Genomic DNA, 21,338 nt, shown 5'->3' on the forward strand with positions numbered 1-21,338 from the left:
GTAGCATTTGATGCCATGGTACTTTTCTCTTTGGTGTTTCTGCTTGCTTCATTTGCAGAGGACAATCCTGGGCTTTAAGGGGCGCCTGCCCTGCACACGGGAAGAAAACCTGAAGCTCTGAAATGTGCACATGGCCTCTCTGGGGACCCACATCCAAGGGAAGGGAAACAGGACACAGGGACCCCTGAGGAGACAGCCTGTATCTCTGAGAGGTTCCCCCTCTGCAGCCTATCTGGGAGGGCTGGGCAGGGCAGGCCACCTACTGCTAGGCCTGGAAGTCCTGTCCCACCCACCACCCTGAGGGCTGAAGGAGGGGAGGCCAGAGTCTGAGGGAGGTTGCCCTGGATGAAGGGGTCAAGGGGTAAGGGGTGCAAAGAGCAGTCCAGCATTAGGTGGTGGTGAACAGCATGGGTTGCATTCCATCCCCTGCTCTACCCCGACTAAGTGCGACCTTGGGCAGCCTCTATTCTTGCTTGTAAAAGGACCTATACTGCCCGCAACTACTATGAAGACTGAATGAATTTACACTAATGGTGGAGAACCGGGAGCAGTGCACTTCTCGAGCGCTTGTTTCATCAGTGCAGAGCGCCTGAGAACACGGAGCCTGGCAGCAGCGGCACTGCGTGCTCGCAAGGCCCCTTTCCCTGTCCACAAATCACAGGTCATGTCCACAGCCCTACCCCGAAGTTGGGTTAAACAGCCCACCCAGGAGCACGTGGGAGACCAAAGTAGCTCTACAAAAATCTGAAAGGTGGAAGTGAACGTCCGACTTTGGTTCCCTGGGCACACCTAGAACTCTTGAGCTCAGGAGAGGGGCCGGAGCAGACGGGTGACCCCGCCTCGCAAGGGCCGACCCATCTGGTGTGAGCTTCCGGGTGGCTTAGGTCGACAAAGCCACCTAGTGTGGAGTTTTCGAACTCGCTGATGAAATCGAGTGGGCAGGTCACAAGCAGCACTCCACAAGCCACGGGTAACTAGTTTCAGAAACGTTTGCCAGCACGTGTTCTAAGCAGCGCAGTGAACGACAGCCGCACGGCGTCGCGGTGAGGGCTTACCTGGGGATGAGCTCTGCAGCCCGGAGCGCAGGGCCAGGTGCTGCGCGATACCCTCAAGTGCCACCTGCACCAGCAGAGGGCGCCCTGCGCACAGCACCTACTCCTTCAGCAACTGCCCTCCCCCCATTGCCCACTCCAGTTCTCTGGACGCACACACACGCAAGCCCAAGCCCACGGAGGCCCCACAGCCCAACTCCAGAGAAGACTGGCCGTAGCGGGTGTCGCCTTGGACCCTACCCACCTTCTAGCCCGCACTTCGGTTCACACCAGACCCCTCCTCGGCTATCCGGGGCCTAGCCCCGCCCCACTCCATCCCCCTCCTCTTCAGTCAACTACTTCCCTTCCTTCAACTGACCACTCCCTCCTGCGCCCTGCCCTTCCTGTCTTTTTCACTATCCCCTCCTCTTTTCTGTTTCCACCTTTCACCTCCTTCCCCCTCCTTGTCTTTCCCAGAACACTTGCTACACGCACACAGTGTTTTTCAGACAATTCAGCCTTTTATTCTTGAAAATAGTTCTGCAGCTTCAACTCTCTTCCACAAACCGAGGTCAGGCAAGACACAGAAACACAGACAGTGCTCTCCAACCCTCCATCTGCATCCCCCAGCGACTGGACCCCTGCGTGAGGAGGGGGGCAGGGGCCGGGCCACCCTGCCTCAGCCGAGAGGCCTCTGGGAGCCGAGGCCTCAGGCAGGAGACTGTGCAGCAGACCCCAGGGAGAAGGGACAAGGGGCCGGGTTCTCTTCCTCCAGGCCAGCCCAGAACCTGCCTAGAGAGATAGGAAAAGGATCAGCTTTTAGAAAGGCCAGGGTGCGGGATCAGGGCAGAGTCTGTGTCTGCAGCCGGACGAGGGAAGGTGCCCCAGCGCACCAAAGCTCCCCCCACCCCCCCACTGCCCGGGGTGAGCTGAGGTGCCATCTTGCTTTTCCCTTTCAACTTCTCCTCCGAGAACCCCGAACGGTTGGGCTGCGGGGTTGGGCTGCGGGGACGGAAGAGCCGTGAGGACGCCAGGGACCCAGAAAGAGGAAGAGGGAACACAGGCAGGAGGCAGAGGCCCTGACAACCCAGCAGCTCCAACCAGACCCTGATGATAAAACCCCTTTGGTTAGTCTGATTTTGGCCACAGGTATGTCCCCTTCTCACAAAACCCAGCTCCCCCTCCAATGGGGCGGGGCGGGGGGGGGGGACGACGACTGGCCAGGTACAAGAGGGGCTCGTACCCTGGCTGTAAGAGGCAGCACCGGGAAGAGAGGCCTTGACAGCATCGAGGCCGCCAACCTCTGCAGATGTTGGAGGGGCCCCTGCGAGCCCAAGTCCCTCCCAATGACAGTGACTTTCTGCGCAGTGCCCCTCAACACACTGCAGAAGTTTCCCTGATTTGACCATCTTGAGACTAGAATAATCCTCACCTTGTCATCTGTGCACTCGAATGCCACTCGAAAAATTTAAAAAAAAATAATAAAAAGATAAATGGACCCAAGAGAGAAACAGAGAGGACAAAGCAGACCCCTGGTGGGATCCGCGGTCCTCTCAGCACAGGAGGCGGCAATGACAGGGCCAGGAGGGACAGGCAGGCAGCTAATTCCAGCTGGGATCGTAGCCACTCCAGGTCTCTGGGGGCGCCAGGTGGACACGGCGGCCCCGGAACAGAAAGCTGACGATGCCCCTGTAGCCCGCCCTCGGGACCCCCGACTTGAGGTCGTCCATGACTCCCAGGGCCTTGGCAAAGGCTTTGAAGCTGTCCCTGCCGGTGTACTGCACCCGCACCTCCCCCAGCTCGTTCTGTTCACTGGTCCTCACTTTCTCCACCTGCAAGAGAGGGGCGCCATAGACGCGGGTCAGGAAGTCCCTGTCATAGGCCTCCTGCCGCAGGTAGGACAGGTCCAGCTGGGTGAAGGGCACAAAGTGCTGGTTCAGCTTGATGAACTTGAGATGCTGGTCAAAGAACTGCCCGTGGCTCACACCCTTGCGGCCGAAGGTCATGGTTCTGGAGATCTCGGGCCGCACGCAGGCCCGGCCCTGCCGCTGCTCCGGCCGCCGCATCCAGTCGTCCCAGAAAGCCTTGGGCCACTTGGGCTCCAGCTCGGCCCACAACTCGGCCAGCAGCAGCCAGCCCAGGCCAGGGAAGAAGTCGGTGCGGTAGAGCAGCTCCGGCTTGCTCGCGTCCACCATCTGCTCTTTGCCGTTGTCGTTCCAAGCCGACACGCACCAGAGGGAGGGGTCGGCCCTCAGCAACGGGTAGGTGGCCTGGAAGTACTCGAAGAAGTCCGGGGCCACCTCCAGGTCATCCTCCACTACCACCACCGCGGGGAACTTGAACCTGTGGAAGACCTGGCCCAGCGCCCAGCGGTAGTGGCGCGCGATCTTGTAGTAGCCCTGGAACTTGCGGTGGTCGGGCGGCACCGGGATGGTGCTCAGATCCGGCTGTCGGATGTGCGTGAGGGCGCTGCCGTAAGAGGCGATCACCTGAGCCGTCTCCTCATGCCCGCAGTCCTGGCTGACGATGATGGGGAAGTGCTCGGCCGAGGGCCGATAGTGCAACAGCTTGTCCAGGCAGCGCCGGACAGTGCTGCGGTCACAGGCGATGACCAGGATGGGGATCACGGCTGGCGTCAAGGTCGCATGCGCGCGGGGCGGCACCGGGGGCACCGCAGAGGGCGCCCTCCACCGCTGGCCGCGCCGCACATGGTAGTCCCAGATCTGCTGCAGCAGCCCCCGCTGCCGCTCCAGCTCCGTCTCGGCGTCCTGGGCCAGGCGGATCACCTCCCGCGTGAGCCCTGCGGGGTCGTCATCCAGCGCGCCTTCGGAGGGCAGCTTGCTGGGCGCAGGGCGGGTCCAGAAGAAGAGCAGCAGCAGGGCGTTCCAGGCCACAAAGAGGACGGCGCCCCACAGCGCGAGCCCTGCAGACTGCTTCTTCAGCATCCTGGCCCCCGCGGGGGAGGTGCCAGGGGGGCTCCAAGCTGCCCTGCTGGCCGGGTCACTCCCCGAAGCTCTAGGGGTGTCCTCTGGGCTTTGGGATCAGGAAGCAGCCATGCACCTAGGAGAGAAGACAAGCTTCATCACGAAGGCATGGGCAGCCCTGGGGTGGAGGGTGCGGTGGGGGTGCAGCAGCGGCGGCAGAAGGACGGGGGGGGGGGGGGGCCAGGAGGAAGCTGCCTGCCCCCAATCTGGGCGGTCATCGGAGTGAGAGGGGGCGGGGCAACGCACCTCCCACCCCAAAGGGAGTTCGGGAGTCCTCAGAAAACCAGTATGTGAAGGCCAGTGACGCTGCTGAAAGAGGAAGCAAAGGCACTCCACCTCCCCTTTACCCCTGACCCACTGCACCTCCCCTTTTCTGGCCAAAGCAGGGGGTGGGGGTGGGGCCAGATGAGACCCTCCGTCTCCCATTATCAAATCAAACTGCTCGAAGACTACTGAATTAAAAACTCAAATATCACACTTCAGGAACGAAGCCAGCACCTTACCCCGTGAGGAAGCACCAGAAGCGTTCCCACAGAAGTCAGGGGCAAAGCGGAGAGCCCACCGTCTACACGGAGGGGTCAGCCGGAGCAGCTAGAACACAGAAGGTACCTGAAGGGAGGAGCGGGACTGGGGCAGACTGTCCCTGCTCGCTGACTCTGGGAGAATAAATCCACGTGGGAATTCTGAGAGCGCGAATGGTGAAACACAACACAATCAATCAGCTGACCGAGATGGCAGGACCTAAGAATTAACCTGCAAAGATCAACAGCCCTCAAAACCACAAACAGCTCATTAGAAAAAATGGATGAGGAAACCCTATTCCGATCACCAGGAAAACGGTAAACTACTTAGGCACAAACTTAACAAGAAATATTCAAAGCCCCTGTGAACAAAACTGTAATTCCTGAAAGACACGAAAGACTTGAAAACCCCTTGTTCTTCCGTAAGACATCTCAGCTCAACAAAACCTCTCCATGAAAACACCTTTTCACGAAGCTGGACAAACCAACACCGAGGGGCACGTGAACAAACACGCCCGCAGGAACATGCATGAAACTGACAAAAATAACCGGAGGGTGGAGCATGATCAGATATTAAAACACTGCACGTTACAAAGCCTCCGCAGTTAGAACTGCATGGCGCCAGTGCGGAAATAAACAGGCCGTTCACTGGACTAGAATTTAAAACTCCAGAAATAGACCCAGCTTCTCATATATGGTAAAGGTAATGTCTAGAAATCCTGGGGTGAGATGTTGCCTTAGCAATAGTGTTATAACAGCTGTCTGTTTGGAAAAAATAAATAAAATTCAATCTGTAGCAAGAGTAGCTTCTAAGTGGCTCAGGGATCAAAATATTAAAAAGTAAAACTATACAAATGCTGGAAGAAGCCAAGGGTCAAGCCCTCCCTAACCCAGGGGGAGGGGAGGACCTTCAAAGCACACTAAAAATCAGGATCCAGTGACACATAAAATACTTCTCCATTTCTCTGGGCTGTACATCTGGAAGTGGATTTGCTAAAAACACATAAGCCAAGTAGAAAGTCAAGTGACAAACTGGGAGAGAATATTTGCAGCATAAATCACAAATAAAGAGTTAATACCCTATAGACAAAGAACTTTTTTAAAAGGGGCAAAAAAGAGACATAAGGCCAAAAGTCCTTTTCTAAAAAAAAACAAGGGCAAAGACTAAAATGGTCCTTAGACATATGAAAAGATGTTCCACTTCACTCATGAGAAAAATGTAAATTAAAACCATTACCCAGCAGACTGATAAAAATGCAAAAACTGGTCCTTCCATTCTCTTCACAGCAGCCATCAAATAAAGGCTCTTAATTTTTTAAAATATTCACTTATTTTTAAAGAGAGGGGAAGAGAAGGAGAAAGAGTGGGAGAGAAACATCAGTGTGTGGTTGAGAAGTGGCCTGCAACCCATGCGTGTGCCCTGACTGGGAACTGAACCGGCGATCCTTTGCTTCACAGGCCTGTGCTCAATCCACTGAGCTACACCAGCCAGGGCGAAAGGTTCTTAATTTTGAGGACATCCAATTATCATGGGTTTTTTCTTTTATGAATCATGCACTGAATCTAAAAAACCTTTGCCTAACCCAAAACCAGAAATATTTTTGTTTTCTTTTTTTAAATCTTCACTCAAGGATATGTTTATTGATTTGAGAGAAAGAGAGAGAGCGAGCGCGCAATATCAGCATGAGAGAGAAACAGCTACTGATCGCCTCTTGTACATATCTGGACCAGGTATCGAACTGGCAACCCAGGTATGTGCCCTGACCAGGGATCAGCCCAAACCTGTTTTGGGGGTACGGGATGACACTCCAACTGAGCCACCTGGCCAGAGCCCGGTTTGCTTTTTCAATTCTAGTTTTAGATTTAACATCAGAGGTGTATTATTCATTTTGAGTTAATTTTTATATTTGGTGTGAGGTATGGAACTAACGTCCTTTCATAGCAGTTTGTCAAAACGCTAAATAGACAGTTACCACAGGACCCAGCAAATCCGCTCCTAGATATACATTCCAGAGAAATGAAAACACGTGCCCATACAAAAACCTACACAGAACGTTTATAGCAGCTTTACTCACAATCGCCAAAATCTGGAAACAACCCCAAGGTCCATCAACAGGGAATACGAAAAACCCAGCTGTGATCTGCCCACAGAAGGGAGTGACGCCCAGCAGTGAGAAGGAAGAACCTGCTGGTGTGTGTACACGGGACACCTGGATGAATCTCAAGTCAGCAAGACGTGAAAGGCCAAGAGAAAGCACACGCAGTGCGATTCCACTCACACACATCTCAGGGAAACACGAAGTAGCCCACAGTGACGGAAAGCACATCAGCCTGGGGTGGGCTGGCAAGGAGGACAGCCAGGCGGCCCGACAGAGGAGCCTGAGAAACTTTGGGGGCTGTTTTCGTGGGCAAACCCCTATGTCCAGACTCACTACATGGTACTTTTTAAATACAAAACACCATACTTCTTGGCCTTTTGGCTAAGGTCAAGTGTAAATATGTCCCATTTACTATTTGCCAGTTATACCTCAATTAAACTGTTTTCTGAAGACATTACAGGGTCCAGTGACAAACCGCAATGCGGGCACAGCAGACACGGAGTTTGTTGTTGCATTATCTGTGAATTACTGTGTCATTTTCCAACAAGACACCATGAACCTCCTTTGGCTCGCCCCGTGCAACAGTCAAATGTCACAAGCTCACTTGTGCTATGTACGGGAACACGTGACCCTGCGCTGACCTGGGCCAAGGCAATCAGGGTGGGGGCCACGAGAGATGGTCCAGAACCCAAACAGCTCAGGTCAAAACCATGGTGTGTATGCACATGAAGCGACAGCACACATGGAGCCAACTGTTAACAGGAAAGGAATCTCGAGTAAAGGACGGGTGTGTCCTTACACAGTTTTGATTCTTGCAATTTTTCTTTGATTCCTGGAAGACCGGCCAGCTGCCAGGCTCTGGGAAGGGGCTGGGCCACGCGGTTGACAAGGAATAGCAAGGGTCCGCCACTCCCTCCAACTCCTGGACAGCTGCCAGTCCTGACTGTGCGACCCTCTCTCTGGTCTTCCTGCTTCTGATCTCGCCCCCCCTATTTGCCCCAAACCTTCAGGTACGTGCCCCCTATGCCAGCTGCTCGGCCTCACGGCCCAGTCTCCAATCCCCACCATGGCCTTGGTCCCAGATGCAATGTCTGCGCTCCTGGGTTCACAAGCTGGCAGACCCGCTCTGTCCCCTCCTGGGGAGACCCAGCGCCTGCCCACACCACCTGGCTTTCCTCCCAGATGCCGTCCACCATCCACAGCCTACAACTCTTCTCAGAACCTGGAGTCCGCTCCCGCTTTCTGGTGTCACTGACTTCCCACTTTCTCAGCAACTGCACACCTGGAAGGAAGACCTGTGGATTCCAGGATCTTCATCCCCTTCCACAGCATGTGGTCCCTGTTGGGAAGCTCAGCAAGCCATCTCCCAAGGGCCCCACTGGGGCTGGCGTCTCGAAAGTCTGGGAACAGGAGAGAGACGGTAGCACAGCAGGGCCTCCGCCCTACCCTTGCACTTGGCCCTTGTTTTCCAGATCCTTTGTGACTCTTTTATGTAACGTCCAAACAGAACTTGTTCCTCTTGCTATAAAGGAATGTGACACACCCACCCCCAGGACCCATAGCTTCTCCACTCAGCCCCTCCCCTGTCCCAAGGCCGTATTGCCCAGAGCCGGACCTCACCCCGTCTTTGCAGTCCCCAGTACGCACAGGCAAGAGCGCCCGCTCTCTGGTAGGTGGCTGTGCCCAAGAGAAGCAGGAAGCAAGCCCAGAGGCCGGGGTGGGGCGGGTGGAGCCCATGGGCCTCTCGGGAGTGGGACAGGGAGGAAGGAGGCCAAGACAGCCTGGGGCACTGCTTGGCACTGCCCTCCGTTTCTTTACATCTTTGGGGCTCAGCTTTCTCACCTCATCAAATATCTCACGGGGCTGCTGTGAGGACTGCGTGAGATGACCTGCATCAGATATTCAGAAAGAACAGTGCAGGGCACGTGACAAGAGAAACACCAGCCAGTCACTCATTTGTCCCCTTTCTGCTGGCTGTCCCTGCTCCACTCTACAAGATTCCTTCCAGGCCCCAAATACACCCATCCGCCCACCTCAGGGCCTTTGCAGGGGCCTGAATGCCTGCTGAGCTGACTCCTGTCTCAGGACTGGGCAAGGTCCCCCTGTCCTTTGACCCAGCGGCACCAGCACCTCTTGCTCAACCCGACATCTGTCGAACCTCCTCTAGGCTGCCAGCTCCTTGAGGATGGGGACCAGTGGCCCCAGCGGGTCCAGCTGCTGTGCTGGGACTCTTGACGTTCAAGAGATTGGCCTGTGACCTAAAACCTGGCTTCGGCACACACCCCACATCCAAAAAGAGCTGAAAAACAGAAGTTTTCTACACTCAGTTGGCAGTAAAATGTGCCTTAAATTCATGTGGTGAAATCTGATCTTATCTAATGTGAGGCTATTTATAGTGTTTATTTATCCCACTTAGTGTGACTATTCATACATTTTGCTACAGGAATAAATATGTTGGATTATGGTGTGCTGCTCCAGACCGTACACCACATCATAAATGCACCAAATTACCTTTTTTTAAAATAAAAAATTCTAAATTTTGAAACACATCCAGCTCCAAGGATTTCAGAATTATGAAAATGGTAGACAGTTATTCAAAGCCATCATCCCATTATCCAGCCTGAAGTCTCTGTCCTTATTATAAAATATTATTTTAAGCCTGAATCATTGATGGGGCCACTGCCTGCAGAACAAAACTCAAACCCAGGGCACACAACCTGCCTCCACAACAAGCCAACTCCGACGTCCCTTTCCAAACTTGCCCCCAGCCCTGGACGCTGGCCATCAGCACCCTGATCCCTGCTACGTCTGTGCCCTGGCTACCCCCGCCCTGGCAAGCACTCACACGTCCCTCAGAGCCCAGTCCAGGTGAGTCCTTCTGGGACGACCCTGGCAGAGCCGGGCCAGCAGCTGCAGGCCCACCACACTCCCCCCGCCCCCCCCACACTGCAACAGAACCTGGGGCAGAGCCTTAGGCTCTCACCTTGCTCCTTAGGGAAAAGGCTCCATGACCTCCAAGCCTGTCACATGGTTGGAAGAGGACTGACTGCATCATTAACTAAACCAGGGTGCGACAAGACCAAACCAGCAGCATGGCAGCAAAGGACGACAGTTTCCAAGGTGATCACCACAAGTCCTAGGCCACAGGCTCTTCTTAAAAATTGACACAAGCTGCCCTCCAGAGGTGAGGAAGGTGGGCTCTACATCCCCTCTCTTTGATTTGTGAAACCAGTTCATGGAAGGCAATGCGGTTCCCACCTGGTGCTCCTGCAATGCTCACTTTTGGACCCCAACACAGAGGAAGCCCCGGCCACAGGGGTGGGACCCGTGTAGGTATCCCGGTTGACAACCCTGCCACAGCCCCAGCTGACATGCAGCTCCAACCCTGACACGTGGAGGAAGGCTTCCTCGAGGCCCCAGCTCAGCCACATCGGACTGCACCTACACAAAGGCCAGGCATGCGGGCCACGCAGTGGTCAGGAATGAAGTGATTCTGTGGTTTGAAGCCAGAGTGTTGGGGGATTCGTTATAAGGCAGTAAGTACCAGATACAAAGAGTGAACAGGATGTACACAGCCTTGACAAGCAGGGCAAGAGGCCTGTGTGCTCAGGCCCCAGGCCCCGGGCCCCAACCTGGAGAGCCTGCGTCTGCTCACCCCTCCTCACCAGCTACCCACCACCCGTAACGAAAACACTGGCTCACAGCAGCGGCGACCCCATGTCCCCTCTCCCTGTCCACAGGCCAGGGTCTGGGACAGTGGGACACAGAGGGGATGGCCTGCTTCTGCTCCACATCTGAGACCTTGGCTGGAACACTTGGAAGCTGGGGAACAGGCTCCCTGCAATGCTTATACTCTTGCAGGTGGCAGTGCTGGATGGAACCCTCCACGTGGCCTCTCCCAGTGGCCTGGGCTCCCTGTGCACAGGACGGGCTGGGGGCCAACAGTAAGGTCCTGAGAAAGGCAGCACGCCAAGCATCCTTTCCACGGCCCAGCCTTGGCTCATGTGTGCCTCCCGCACAGGTCTGGGGAGAGAACCACAAACCCCACCGCCGGGTGGAAGGACAACGTCCACTTGTAGCAGCGCGTGGAATGGGATATTTACGAGTGTGGCACGCTGGGCAAATACAGTCTGCCGCGCCTTCCCCTTTTTCTAAACTAGATCAACAGTCCACAGCCCTGCCCTGAGCTGCTCATGTTCTATTAATGACATCCGTCTGGTAAGGCGCAGACTCAAAGCTGGCTTTGACTTGCTCAAGTTTTTGCAACTCCTTGAGGGAAGTGAAACACAGCTGGTCCCCACCACCAAGCACAAAGACACCTGCACCACTGAGAGTGTTTTTTTAGTATGTAAAACCCTCAGCCAAAGCCCAGGAGGCACTGGGCAGGCGCACCCATTCACGGGTCTCTGTTTCTTCATCGGGCGGCCTGCCTAGGAGCTGGGGCCCCTTTCTAACACTCCAGGTCCACAGCGCTCTCGGGCCGGTCCTGCTCGCCAGTAAAAGCGTGCCTTAAATAGCAAGAGAACTCGACATAGTCAACTTCCCAACTCGAGCAATAATGGAGAAGGCACACGTAGCTTTTAAAGTGTGGGAGTTGAAGGAATATTGACAGACTTTCCCTTCTATCACTGCCTAGATTAGCACATTAAAAACCACTGCTTACAGTGTTCAGAAAGTGTGCAACGTGGCACAGGTGATAGAGACCCAACTGAGCGACTGTCTTGTTCTTCACTAGACCTCCACCAGTCTCCCGTACCACGTGCCAGGCTCCATAGTTTCGGGAGGATGGAAGAACTGAGAGAGAGTCCCAGAGGGCACACTAAATAATTCAGGGGCTAGAGAATGAGACCTAAGATGGAAGGGGTGCAGGCTGTTCACCCTGGAGAAGAAAAGGCAAGGTGGGAGCATGGTGCTAGCTTCACAAAAGCATGAAGCCTGGGATCTGGACACCCCCGCACCAGCAAACCAGGTGACCCAGGGCAAGTCACCTGACCCCCTGGAGACCTGGTTCCCTCATCTGAACAGGGAGAGGGTTGGCCTGGATCATCACCAGGCCCCTGGTCTCTGATGACAAAGAGGATAACAGTTTCCCCAAGCAGGAAATGAGTTTAACCTGTCACATAAGCCACTGAGGTGAGACACACTATGACGCTCTCTAACTGCGGGAAGAAGGCCCCAGCTGGTACAGCTCAGTGGATGGAGCACCAGCCTGAGAACAGAAAGGTCGGGGCTCCCATTCCCAGTCAGGGCACAGGCCCCGGTTTCCAGGCAGGTCCCCAGCGGCGGGTCTGCCACAGGCAACCACACACAGATGTTTCCCCCCTCTCTCTAAAAACAAACAAATAAAACCATTTTAACTGTGAGCAGAAGGACACAGAAGCAGGAAAGCAGGAGAGTCCAACAGCCTTCAGGAACGGGGTCAGGCAGCGCTGCTGTCCGCCACGGGGGGGCGGGGGGGGGGAGGGGGCAGGGCCCAGAGGACATGGGCATCTGGGAGAAAGGGCCGCATGTTGTGCAAGTACAGTATTACAAAGGCCAGAAGAGAGAACTGGACAACCTATCAGCCAGCGATGTTCTAAAGCTGAGATTTTCACCAGGTACACAGTCCAGTGCTCTGTGAGAATCTGTAAAACATGCAAGACTTGACTGTTTGGTCAGGGCCACTGACCTCTTTCCCCTTCCATCCTCCAATAAAATAATGACAACAGCCAACACAACAAGGGCTATTCAGTGTGAATGAATCGAAATTATACCTATTTTTGGGTCAGACTGGCAAAATATATATTGTTTGAGGTGCTGCAGAATTTTAGTAGTTAGTTTATGTGTGCCATGAGATGAAATAGTTTGAAAATCGCTGCTCTAGAGCATAGACTAATTAAATACAGCATAGGGAGAAAGAGTGAGCCACAGCGGGGCCTCTGGACTTCCCCAGCCCGCCACGGGCCCCCTTGTTCCAGGGTTGACGAGATGAGCACCCTGCGAGTCTCAGGGACCCCCACTCCACACACTTTAGCAAACAGGGAAAAAGTTGGCTTGCCACTCTACATGTTTTCACATTAAGTTAATTATGCTTCACGGCTTCGGAGAAAGAATCCCTGTAACTCGTGGCAAGGACGCTGGGGTGGGTTTGGGGAAAGGCCACCTCCCATTCCGGCCGCCAACCCTTGCAGCGACCCCCCTCCGGCCCGTACCCACGACGCCCGCGTCGGAGTTTCCCAGCTGCGCCCTCCCTCCCCGCCACAGCTGGAGGCCCGGGGCTCCCGGCGCGGGACGCGGGCGCCACTTCCCAGCTCCGGAGAAGGCAGCGGCGGGAGCCGGGAGGCTCGGGCCAGGCGCCTCCGGCGGGGGCTCGCGGGCACCGGGCTGTCCGGAGACACGAGGGGCGCCGCCCTCACCACTCCCGCCGGGCCTCTTACGTGGACCTCTTCCCCTCTTGGGGACGAGCCCCCGAGATGCCGAACGCCGGCTTCCCGGGCAGGGCCGGGCAGACTCACCGGGTCTCTCCAACTTCCCGGCTCTGAACTTGGCCCGCCTCCGGGCGCGGGGAGCAAGCCTGGTGCTCCGGGCGAGTCCCTGAGCTCACGCGGCCGCCGGCACCTTCCGCCTAGCCGGCCCTCCCCGAAGCACGCCAGGGCCGGGCGGGCAACGTGGCCCTTCCCTGGGGAGGCGGGGCGGGGCGGGCCGCCCCCCGCCGCTCCTTCCCGGGCCCGCCCTCTCTCCCCGACCGCCCGTCCCCCCGGGCCCCCAACTTCGAGAGGTGCTGTGGAGGAAGCCTCTTCCTGCTCCCAGCAGCAGCCGCTCCGGGCGATACCCGACCCCAGCCCTAAGCCCGCCAGCCCGGACCTCCCCCCGCCTCTCGCCCTCCCCCGCCCCCGAGCCCAGAGCCTCACGGAGTCGGGGAGGAGAGTCCCGCCGGGTGCGGCCCTGGGGACTGCCCTCGCCAAATTCCAGACCAAGGGTCTGGGGCCAGTTTTCCCGATCCCCTTACGCCCAAATACTAGCTTCCGGCGGGGAGGAGTCAGGCACAACAGAGGGGCCCTGGTGCAGGGATGTCAGAACAGGAACCAGGGCGCCAAAAAGGAAGCCAGCGGGGGAAACACCTGCTGCCAAAAGCAGGAGAGGGCCAGCTGTGGTCTCTTTCATTTTGGGGGCTGGGGTGGGGAATGAGAGCTGCTAGTCCTCCGTGAAAGCGGAGACAGACACGGCCCCAGGGCAGAACCACCAGACCAGAGGAGGAAAGGACTGGATCACAGGGTTTCGCGGTAGCCCGTGACAGGGGGTGGGGGGGTGGGGGGCAGACTCCAGAAAAGCCTGGACGTGCGCATCATCCGCCGCTGAGGAGGGGGCGGAGCGCTGAGCACTGGCTACTCTGTACATGACGCTCCTGCGAAGGGCTGAGTCCAAGGCCGGACCTAACATGTGATGAGGACACACTCCGCAGGCGCCAGGCCCTCCCCCACCCGCCTCCTTCCCCGGCGGGGCAGGACAGCAGGCCCGAACTTTGCCGCGCGTGGTTATTCACTGTGCCGGCCAGCATGTCTCCACACGAGACCGGAAGTGTGCAGGGTTCTACAGAAACAGAAGGCCCTAGAGGCTGCCGAGGTGCGAAAACAAAACTACACCGAGGCCTCCAAACGCCAGATCCCCTCCCTCAGCCCCTCTCCCTTAATCCTCCGAGGGGCTCTGCAGAGTGGGCACCAACATCCTGTTCTGCAGACGACGGATTTGAGGCTCAGGGTAAGTGCCAACTGCCGAAGGTGTCAGGATCTCCTGGGGCACCTGGTGGGTTTTAGACCCAGGCACCCCTGCCTCCAAAGCTGGGGTCCTCATGCACCCTCGGGTGTCTGTGTCCAGCCTGGCAGGCGCAGAGTGGGGCGCCAGGGACTCTTGGTAGAAGTCGTCGGAACTCAGCCCGTACAGAGCAGAGAGAGGAGTTGACACATCAAGTGAGGCTGCACGTCATGTGTGTGCTTGTTTGTGTGCGTGTGTGTGTGTGTGGTCTCCAGCTAGGCTGTGTGGACTGTGGCAGGAGACCTGAGCCCAGGCTTAGGGCCAGCCAGTGGCCAGTGTCTGCACCCCTGCCCTCTCCAAGCTTTTCCTGGTGTAGGGGATATGGGAGGCCTACGAGCTCACACTCCATGCCAAGGCAAGGGGGGAAACAATAAAGTGTCTTAAAAGTTGGGAGAGAGTGGTTTATAGACCCAAGGTATCAGGAGCAAAAGCCATGCTCCAGGACAAGGGACACAGTGGGGTGCTCAAAGGCAGGGAGACCAACCGCCCATGAGACATCAGATCCCCGTCTCCACCAGTAACAGCCCCCCCAGGGCAGTTCAGTGGAACCAGATGGAGGGCTATCTGTGTGCCCACTCGCCCCTCATTGCCACTGTCCTGTTCAAATTGCAGGGCTCCCAGGAAGACCTGTGTTCAAATTTACCAACTGCAGGAGGACTGTCCCAAGGAGAAAGGGCTTTTAGAGAATTGGGATAAGCTAAATTCTTGGATGGAAGCAAGAAAATATTTGGTGCCAGCTGTCCTGGGAAAAGTGGCTCTGAGTTCCAGGTGGGAAGTTTCATGGAGGCGGCGGGGGGCGGCTTATGGAGGCAGAGGGCAGAAGACAACCAGGAAGGGATGAACTCGGACTGGACTACGGGCAGGTGGAAGAAACAGGGCGACGCGGCACAGGATGAGAGAGAACATAGGAGCAGCACCGCACGCCACCTGCCTCCACCCCTTCCACAAGGTGACCAGAGAGCGGCAGGAGGTGGCCCTCCCTGAGCCAGGCCCACCGTAACCTGAACTGTTTTACAGTTTGGAAAGGATTCGATTCGTGCTCTGAAGACAGATCTCAGCTTGAAACCATAAGAAGTAAAAGGGATGTTTTAAATCAGTGTTGTTTTTACCCCGATTCCCTACTCCCAGCACCCTCTGCCCCACGGGGACCCAGAGACTCAGATCATGGAGACCCGAGAGAGGGGACAAGATTAGCACGGCCACCACTGAGAAGTGTGTGTGAAGTGGGACTTTTCATTATACCCTTTGGACAAAAGAAGGGCATAAGTAAGTTCAGTCAAACACGGGCCCTGGCTGAGTGGCCTGCGCATCCTGGCCCCGGGAGAAGGTGCCTGTGCAGGGAGGCCGATGGCCGTCTTGAGAGAACTGTCTCAAGGAAGGGTGAGGCAGAGGACAGGACCAATGCTTTTGGTGGAAGTGACAGGGGCCCTCCCTGGGGGTCTGCAGCAGGGTCCCACCCCACCCCAGCTCTTGGTAGGCCTGGTGCTGCAGAAGCAGCACAGCGTGGGGCCGGCAATCAAGGGTCCCTGCTCTGGACACAGGCAAGCCCTTCCTGCTTGGGGCTTCTGTAGCTCCCCTCACACACCCACCTGAGGAAATAACCCCTTCCTCTCCTCCACACAGCAGCGTGGGGACAGGCATGGACGAGACACTACAGCCTGGACATTGCGCGCACTGAAAGCACCACACACAAACAGTGCAGCTCCATGGTGCCTTGCCCACTTTGTGGTGCCCTGGCCTCCCAGGCAGGACAGGGGCCACGGCGGCACCCTGGGCCCACGCTGGCACCCTGGACCCGTGCCTGCCCAAGGGACTGCTTGTCGTGGTGCCTCAGCACACACTGACACCAGGAAACGGCTGGGCAAAGCTGGAAGAGGAGGCATGGCCTCCCTGAGATCTGGACCTTCTAAAGCAGAAGCCGGGCCTCCTGGCCCCCACATCAGACCCTGGAAGGAACAGCCCAGGCCTGCCTGCTCAGCCCTCAGATCAATGGGGGAGTCAGGGACTCTGATGACAAGGAAGGAAGGAAGGAAGGAAGGGGGAAAAGAGACTAAATCATAAACAGTAGGACTTTCGGCTTGCAAATGACCTCAGTTATTGTTGCCATTCCTTCACCAAACGTGAGGTCCAAATGTTTACATAGCTATGGGAGGCAGAGATGCCAGAGGCTAGAGCTTCCTGCCCCTCACCCAGGCCACCAGTCCCCAGTGCCTGTCAATGCTCCCAACACGTTCTCCTTCCTGTCACTGAGAACTGCAGGCATCTCGGCCTGGGCAAACTGGAGTTCTAGGAAGGAACAGGCAGAGGTGAGAAGGTGACTATGAACAGGTCCCCTTTAGGCAGGAGGTGGGGGGCGGGGGGTGAGCCTGGAAACTACAAAGGGCTAAGAGATGACTGTTGGAAAAAATTGTCATCTTAAAGAGCAGGGGAGAAGGCTGGGACATGGCACAGGAAGGAAAGGCTCGGTGCTCAGTCCAAGACACGAAGTGCCTTCTCCTAACTGGACACTTGGCCCTAGAGGCCTGGGGACTTGAACTTCCCTCCCCCTCCCAAAGAGGCATGCCAGTCACAGAGAGCCCTGAGGGCCAGAATCCCTCAAAGTTCTTGGACCCACACACCCTTCTGCAACGTGATGACCCCAGGCTTGTTTAATAACAACAAGATGAGACAGATTGCGGGTAGGCATTTAATTCAGGCCATGGAAGGCTTTGCCAGCAGCCGATTCAACAAAAGACAGAGCCCTCCTCTGTGGAATGATTACACAAGTGTATCAGGTGATGTCGACGCTACTGTGTTAGACGCACACGGCCCTGGACACTTTTCGAAACCTATCACTTCCTTTCCTCCTCATAACGACCTGTGAGGGGCCTGGAAAGCCAGTTACTCCCATGGTGCAGGCAAAGAGAACTCCGTGGAGACAAACACAGCCAGGGCTATAGGCAAGGAAAGGGAGAGCCTCGGCCCAAGTCCTACCGATGCCCGATCCTGCTCCATCCCTCTGCTCTTTCCATGAGCTTTCATGGCCTAAACTCACTTTTAGGAGGAGAGAAAACTTAGGATACCTAGATCACCTCCTATCCACCTGCTCAAGGCAGTTCGGCTTAGCTCCTGAAACAGAACAGTCTGCCTCTGCCTGGGTGGTCCATGCCAGAGCCTCAGTTTGGCCCCCCCAACTTGCAATCCCGTTATCTCAGTGCTGGAAAAAACCTCTCAGGCAATCAATCTGACCTCCTTTCAGAGGGCTGAGTTCTTTTCCTGTGCTCCTTGGCCCGACCTCGTAATTGCCATTGCTCACAATCCTACAAGGTACCCCTTCCTGGGTGAGGAGCGGCTGGGGCCAAGTCCTCACTCAGAGAGAGTGCAGGAGAGGCCACGTTTCCCAGCAGGGTAAGGGTTCTCATCCGGGTACTTATTGCACCCGACTCGCCCCACTCAACACTTCCTGAGCAGGTGCAGCCAGACACCAAGTGGGAAATGAGACAAGAGCCTTACCTTTCTTTTCTTCTCTCAGCTGCTCCGCTGGAGAGCATCAAACCCCCATCCAGCACTCCATTTCCGAAACAGAATCCCAAACCAGGGACAAAGTGCAGCTTCTCTCCTCATGCGAGTCCAAAGTCCATGGCTCAGTGTACTTTGAGAGGGAGGAGTCTGGGGGGGAAGGGGTATGTCCAGGCCCCTCCCCCCCCACTGCCGGCTTCCGTGTCCCTCCCAGGGGTCTGTTATGTCCCTTCATCCAGCTGGCTTATTAAGCCCAGAGTCTGGTGATGGGCAGATCCCAAGCACTGCCCCACCTCTTGCTCAGGGAGGGGAAGTCATCCACACTGAAGACTTGCCCTTCTGTCTTCTGGGGCTCAGAAGAAGCAGGCCTTAGCACCGGCATGGCCCCGGACGCTGAGTTCTGTGTTAACCTGCAGAATACGTCAACATTATGACACTTTCTACTCTGTTATATTCCCAAATGTATTCCTAAGACTCCCTATCTAAACTAGATCCCTTTAAGATGATCTACCATGCGAACTCTTTCCTTACACACTCCACAAGATACACCAATACCTACTTCACTCACACATCACCCCACAAAACATTCACCTCATCAATATGCACACACACGGCTCAAGATAAAGGACTGTACCTACTCTCATAGCAGAACGGAAACCAAAGGCACAGACGGTGTGTGGAGACTGTCTTCTAAGAAACGGGAAAAGAACATCCCCATCCTGTCCTGTCTCCTGTTAAGTGCCACACACTAACTGCCCTACATCTCCCAAGCTTCTTAAAGTGTCCAGTGTTCTAATCTGCTAGCTCTCCCCGACTGAACCAAATCCACCCCAGATCTAGATGCCCGATCTAGATGCCCGTTGGCACCTTCTGCATGCATTCTTTGCTCTCTTCTCTTAACCCTTACCTCCTTCCTCAACCACCCCCACCCCCCCAGCTTCCCAAACCGTGGCAGGGATGTAATTCCTAATCACTGTCAAACTCCTCCTCGGAGCCACTCCCTAGAGCGCTCTCCTGGAATGTCTGAGGCCCCAGTCCAGCCTGCAGTAACCCCACTGTGTTCCACTTCCCCAGTCCGGGACCTCAACCTGTCGCCCCTCCCTTCTAAGTTTATTCGTAAACACACACTCTCACTCTCTCTCCCCGCGCCCCCACCTCTGTTCCTATAGGGGCGTGGCGTCCACATTCCTCCCCCCACCCCCGCCAAAAATTTAACTCCTCCCACCTCTTCTCGGAATCTCCTCGCTCTGGGTTCACCGGGAAGGGGGTGACAGCGACCCTCCCTAGTCTCTTACCTCCCCACCGCCCAGACGACCCTCGCCCTTTCTGCGAAGAGTCGTTACCTGGATCCCGCCTGCCCCGGCACGGCAGGGTGCCGCGGCCCGCCTAGGGTCCTAGTCAGGGCCCCATGCCGGGTCTCCACCGCCGGTCCAGGCCCCACCCCCTCGACCCCCGGTGGCCCGGCCCTCCCCTTGCGCTCCTGCCCACCCCCATCCACCGCAGCCACTTCCGCCCGTCCCCCGGAAGTGAGCCCGCGGAACTGCTACCTCCCCTCATCCCGCCTTATTATTCTACCCCACAAGCTCAGCCCATCACCACCGCCCGCGCGGGAGCGTGGGACGTGGGTCTCGCGGCCTTTGATGTTCTACAGTCAGTGTCCACAGGCCTGGAGACGGGGTGCGGGAGGGCCGGGTCTGGGGGAGAACTGAGCTGGGGAGACAGCTCAGCCCGAGCAAGAAGGGGCGGGGTAGCGTGTGGACGAGAGCGGGAGCGCGCAGCACGTCGAGCCCCGAGCGACGTGCCAAGGCGTCGCGGTGCGCGTGCGTCATGACGCTTCGGCCTGTCGCGTGCGTAGATGCTAGAACGATCGGGCCCCGCGAGACGTCGGCGTGATGGGGGTAGGGGCGGGGCAAGGGGCGGAAGTGGGGGCGGGGCTTGGGCGGGGCAGCTTAGTCCATTTCCCACGGACCTGAGATCGCCTAGCAACCGCGAGTTTGACCCGGCTGCGGGAGAAGACTGGCGGTTTGCTTCTCCCCGCAGGGCGCCCTCCCAGTGGAAAGCAATTCGGAAAGTATTAAGATGTGTGTTTACCGTTCGTGTGTTGAGACCTCTGTAGCAGAGCCAGAGGAAGGTCGTTTTCTTTAGTTCCTCGCGTACTTTCTCGCTGCACCACTCGCCGTGGCAGGATCTTCCTCGAGTGTGAAAGGAGAAAGCGAAGTGTGAGAGTGCTCAGAGCAAGTGCCCCTCTCCCCCGCCGCTGGGGAGGGTGGTTACCATCCCCGCAGCCGCAGGCAGAGTTGCCCACGGATCCCTGCCCAGAAAACCCCAGAGGCAGGACGGGAGGCTCCCGTCGGGGCTGGCGAATAGTGCCGCTATCCATGCCACCTGAGATCTGTCTACTCTGAAGAAACTTTTGCTCTCCTTGCGAAGTTGGAGTTACAAGTTCTGAAAATCGTCTTCGTTGCTTTTTTCTAAATATATTGGGCGGACTGGCTTTTTACTTCAAGCTGAATGCAAAGCAAGTTTCTGCTAGTTTTTGGAGTTCATATGTCATCTATTTGATGGCATGTTCTAGAATCATGGGTTATGAATGGATTTGCAGGCTGTTCGGGGTTTTGTTTTTTCCCCCTTTTTGAAAGCTGGAACTTACACCTCACTCTCCTCGCATAGTTTGTGATGTGATTAATTTTAAGAAATGCATATTTGGTCTCACCCACCCCACCCACCCTTCCCGTTTCTGGCACAAGGCTCCTAAAACCCTTGGAATTTCCTAAGTGATAAGAGCACAGGAGCATTTTCTGTTCTAATACTCAGTCTCACTGCTGTTCCTGACACAGTGCTCCTTACACCCTTGCAGCTTCTGTGTGACAGAAGCATTTTCTTGTGACTAGGCTACGGGGCGGGCTCCTGGATGGCTTCTGGGTCAGGGCTGTCACCGGAAAGACCCAGCCATTCTTACATGCTGCACTGGGGTGGCCAAAAAGTCCTTTTAGTTTTTTCTGTAAAATAAAAATCAAATTTTTCATCTTCACCAATAGCCTCATCGATTTGGATGTTTGGAGTATGTTGGTCACTCCCTCGCAGCAGAACGTTGATTGTACTCAGTTAATGTCTCTTATTTGATCACTGTCAACTTCAACTGGTCTACCCAACCAGAGAGCATCGTCCAGGGAGGAATCGCCAGCACAGGACTTCACAAACCACTTTGACATGTTCGATCAGACATAGCAACTCTCCATACACTGAACAAATCTTTTTTTGTGTGTGTTTCAGTTGTGTTTTTACCTTTCTTGAAACAATAGAGTATAATACGCCAAAAATGTTGCTACACAAATATTCACCTTTGGTGAGTTCACCGGTTTTGGTGAGTTTTTTTAAAGGCACATTGATATGACAGCTGTCACAATGCAATCT

The 21,338-nt window shown here is 55.9% G+C and overlaps 1 protein-coding gene across 6 annotated transcripts; it reads right to left on the minus strand.

Annotated features, from left to right (window-relative positions):
• Nucleotides 1–1,530: 1,530 nt before the first annotated feature.
• MGAT1 (alpha-1,3-mannosyl-glycoprotein 2-beta-N-acetylglucosaminyltransferase) lies at nucleotides 1,531–19,369 on the minus strand. 6 transcript variants are annotated; one of them, XM_037058044.1, is made up of 3 exons: nucleotides 19,268–19,369; nucleotides 17,919–18,334; nucleotides 1,531–4,091 (listed from the first exon to the last, which is right to left on the minus strand). In XM_037058044.1, the coding sequence occupies exon 3, from the start codon at nucleotides 3,974–3,976 to the stop codon at nucleotides 2,633–2,635; it is 1,344 nt and encodes a 447-aa protein (XP_036913939.1). In that variant the 5' UTR covers nucleotides 3,977–4,091; nucleotides 17,919–18,334; nucleotides 19,268–19,369; the 3' UTR covers nucleotides 1,531–2,632. The 6 variants fall into 6 exon arrangements, 5 of the variants coding, with proteins under 5 accessions (XP_036913939.1, XP_036913941.1, XP_036913940.1 ...); XM_037058046.1 differs by lacking the exon at nucleotides 19,268–19,369 and adding an exon at nucleotides 19,150–19,222; XM_037058045.1 differs by lacking the exon at nucleotides 19,268–19,369 and adding an exon at nucleotides 18,563–19,071.
• Between the last annotated feature and the right edge of the window lie 1,969 nt (nucleotides 19,370–21,338).

The sequence above is a fragment of the Sturnira hondurensis genome, unplaced genomic scaffold, assembly GCF_014824575.4.
Source record: "Sturnira hondurensis isolate 20B ecotype Veracruz unplaced genomic scaffold, ASM1482457v3 Scaffold0009776, whole genome shotgun sequence".
Taxonomy (NCBI): domain Eukaryota; kingdom Metazoa; phylum Chordata; class Mammalia; order Chiroptera; family Phyllostomidae; genus Sturnira; species Sturnira hondurensis.

Bases quoted from the DNA above. Each gene is read 5' to 3' on its own strand.
- MGAT1 (XM_037058044.1), bottom strand. From the start codon at position 3,976: ATGCTGAAGAAGCAGTCTGCAGGGCTCGCGCTGTGGGGCGCCGTCCTC.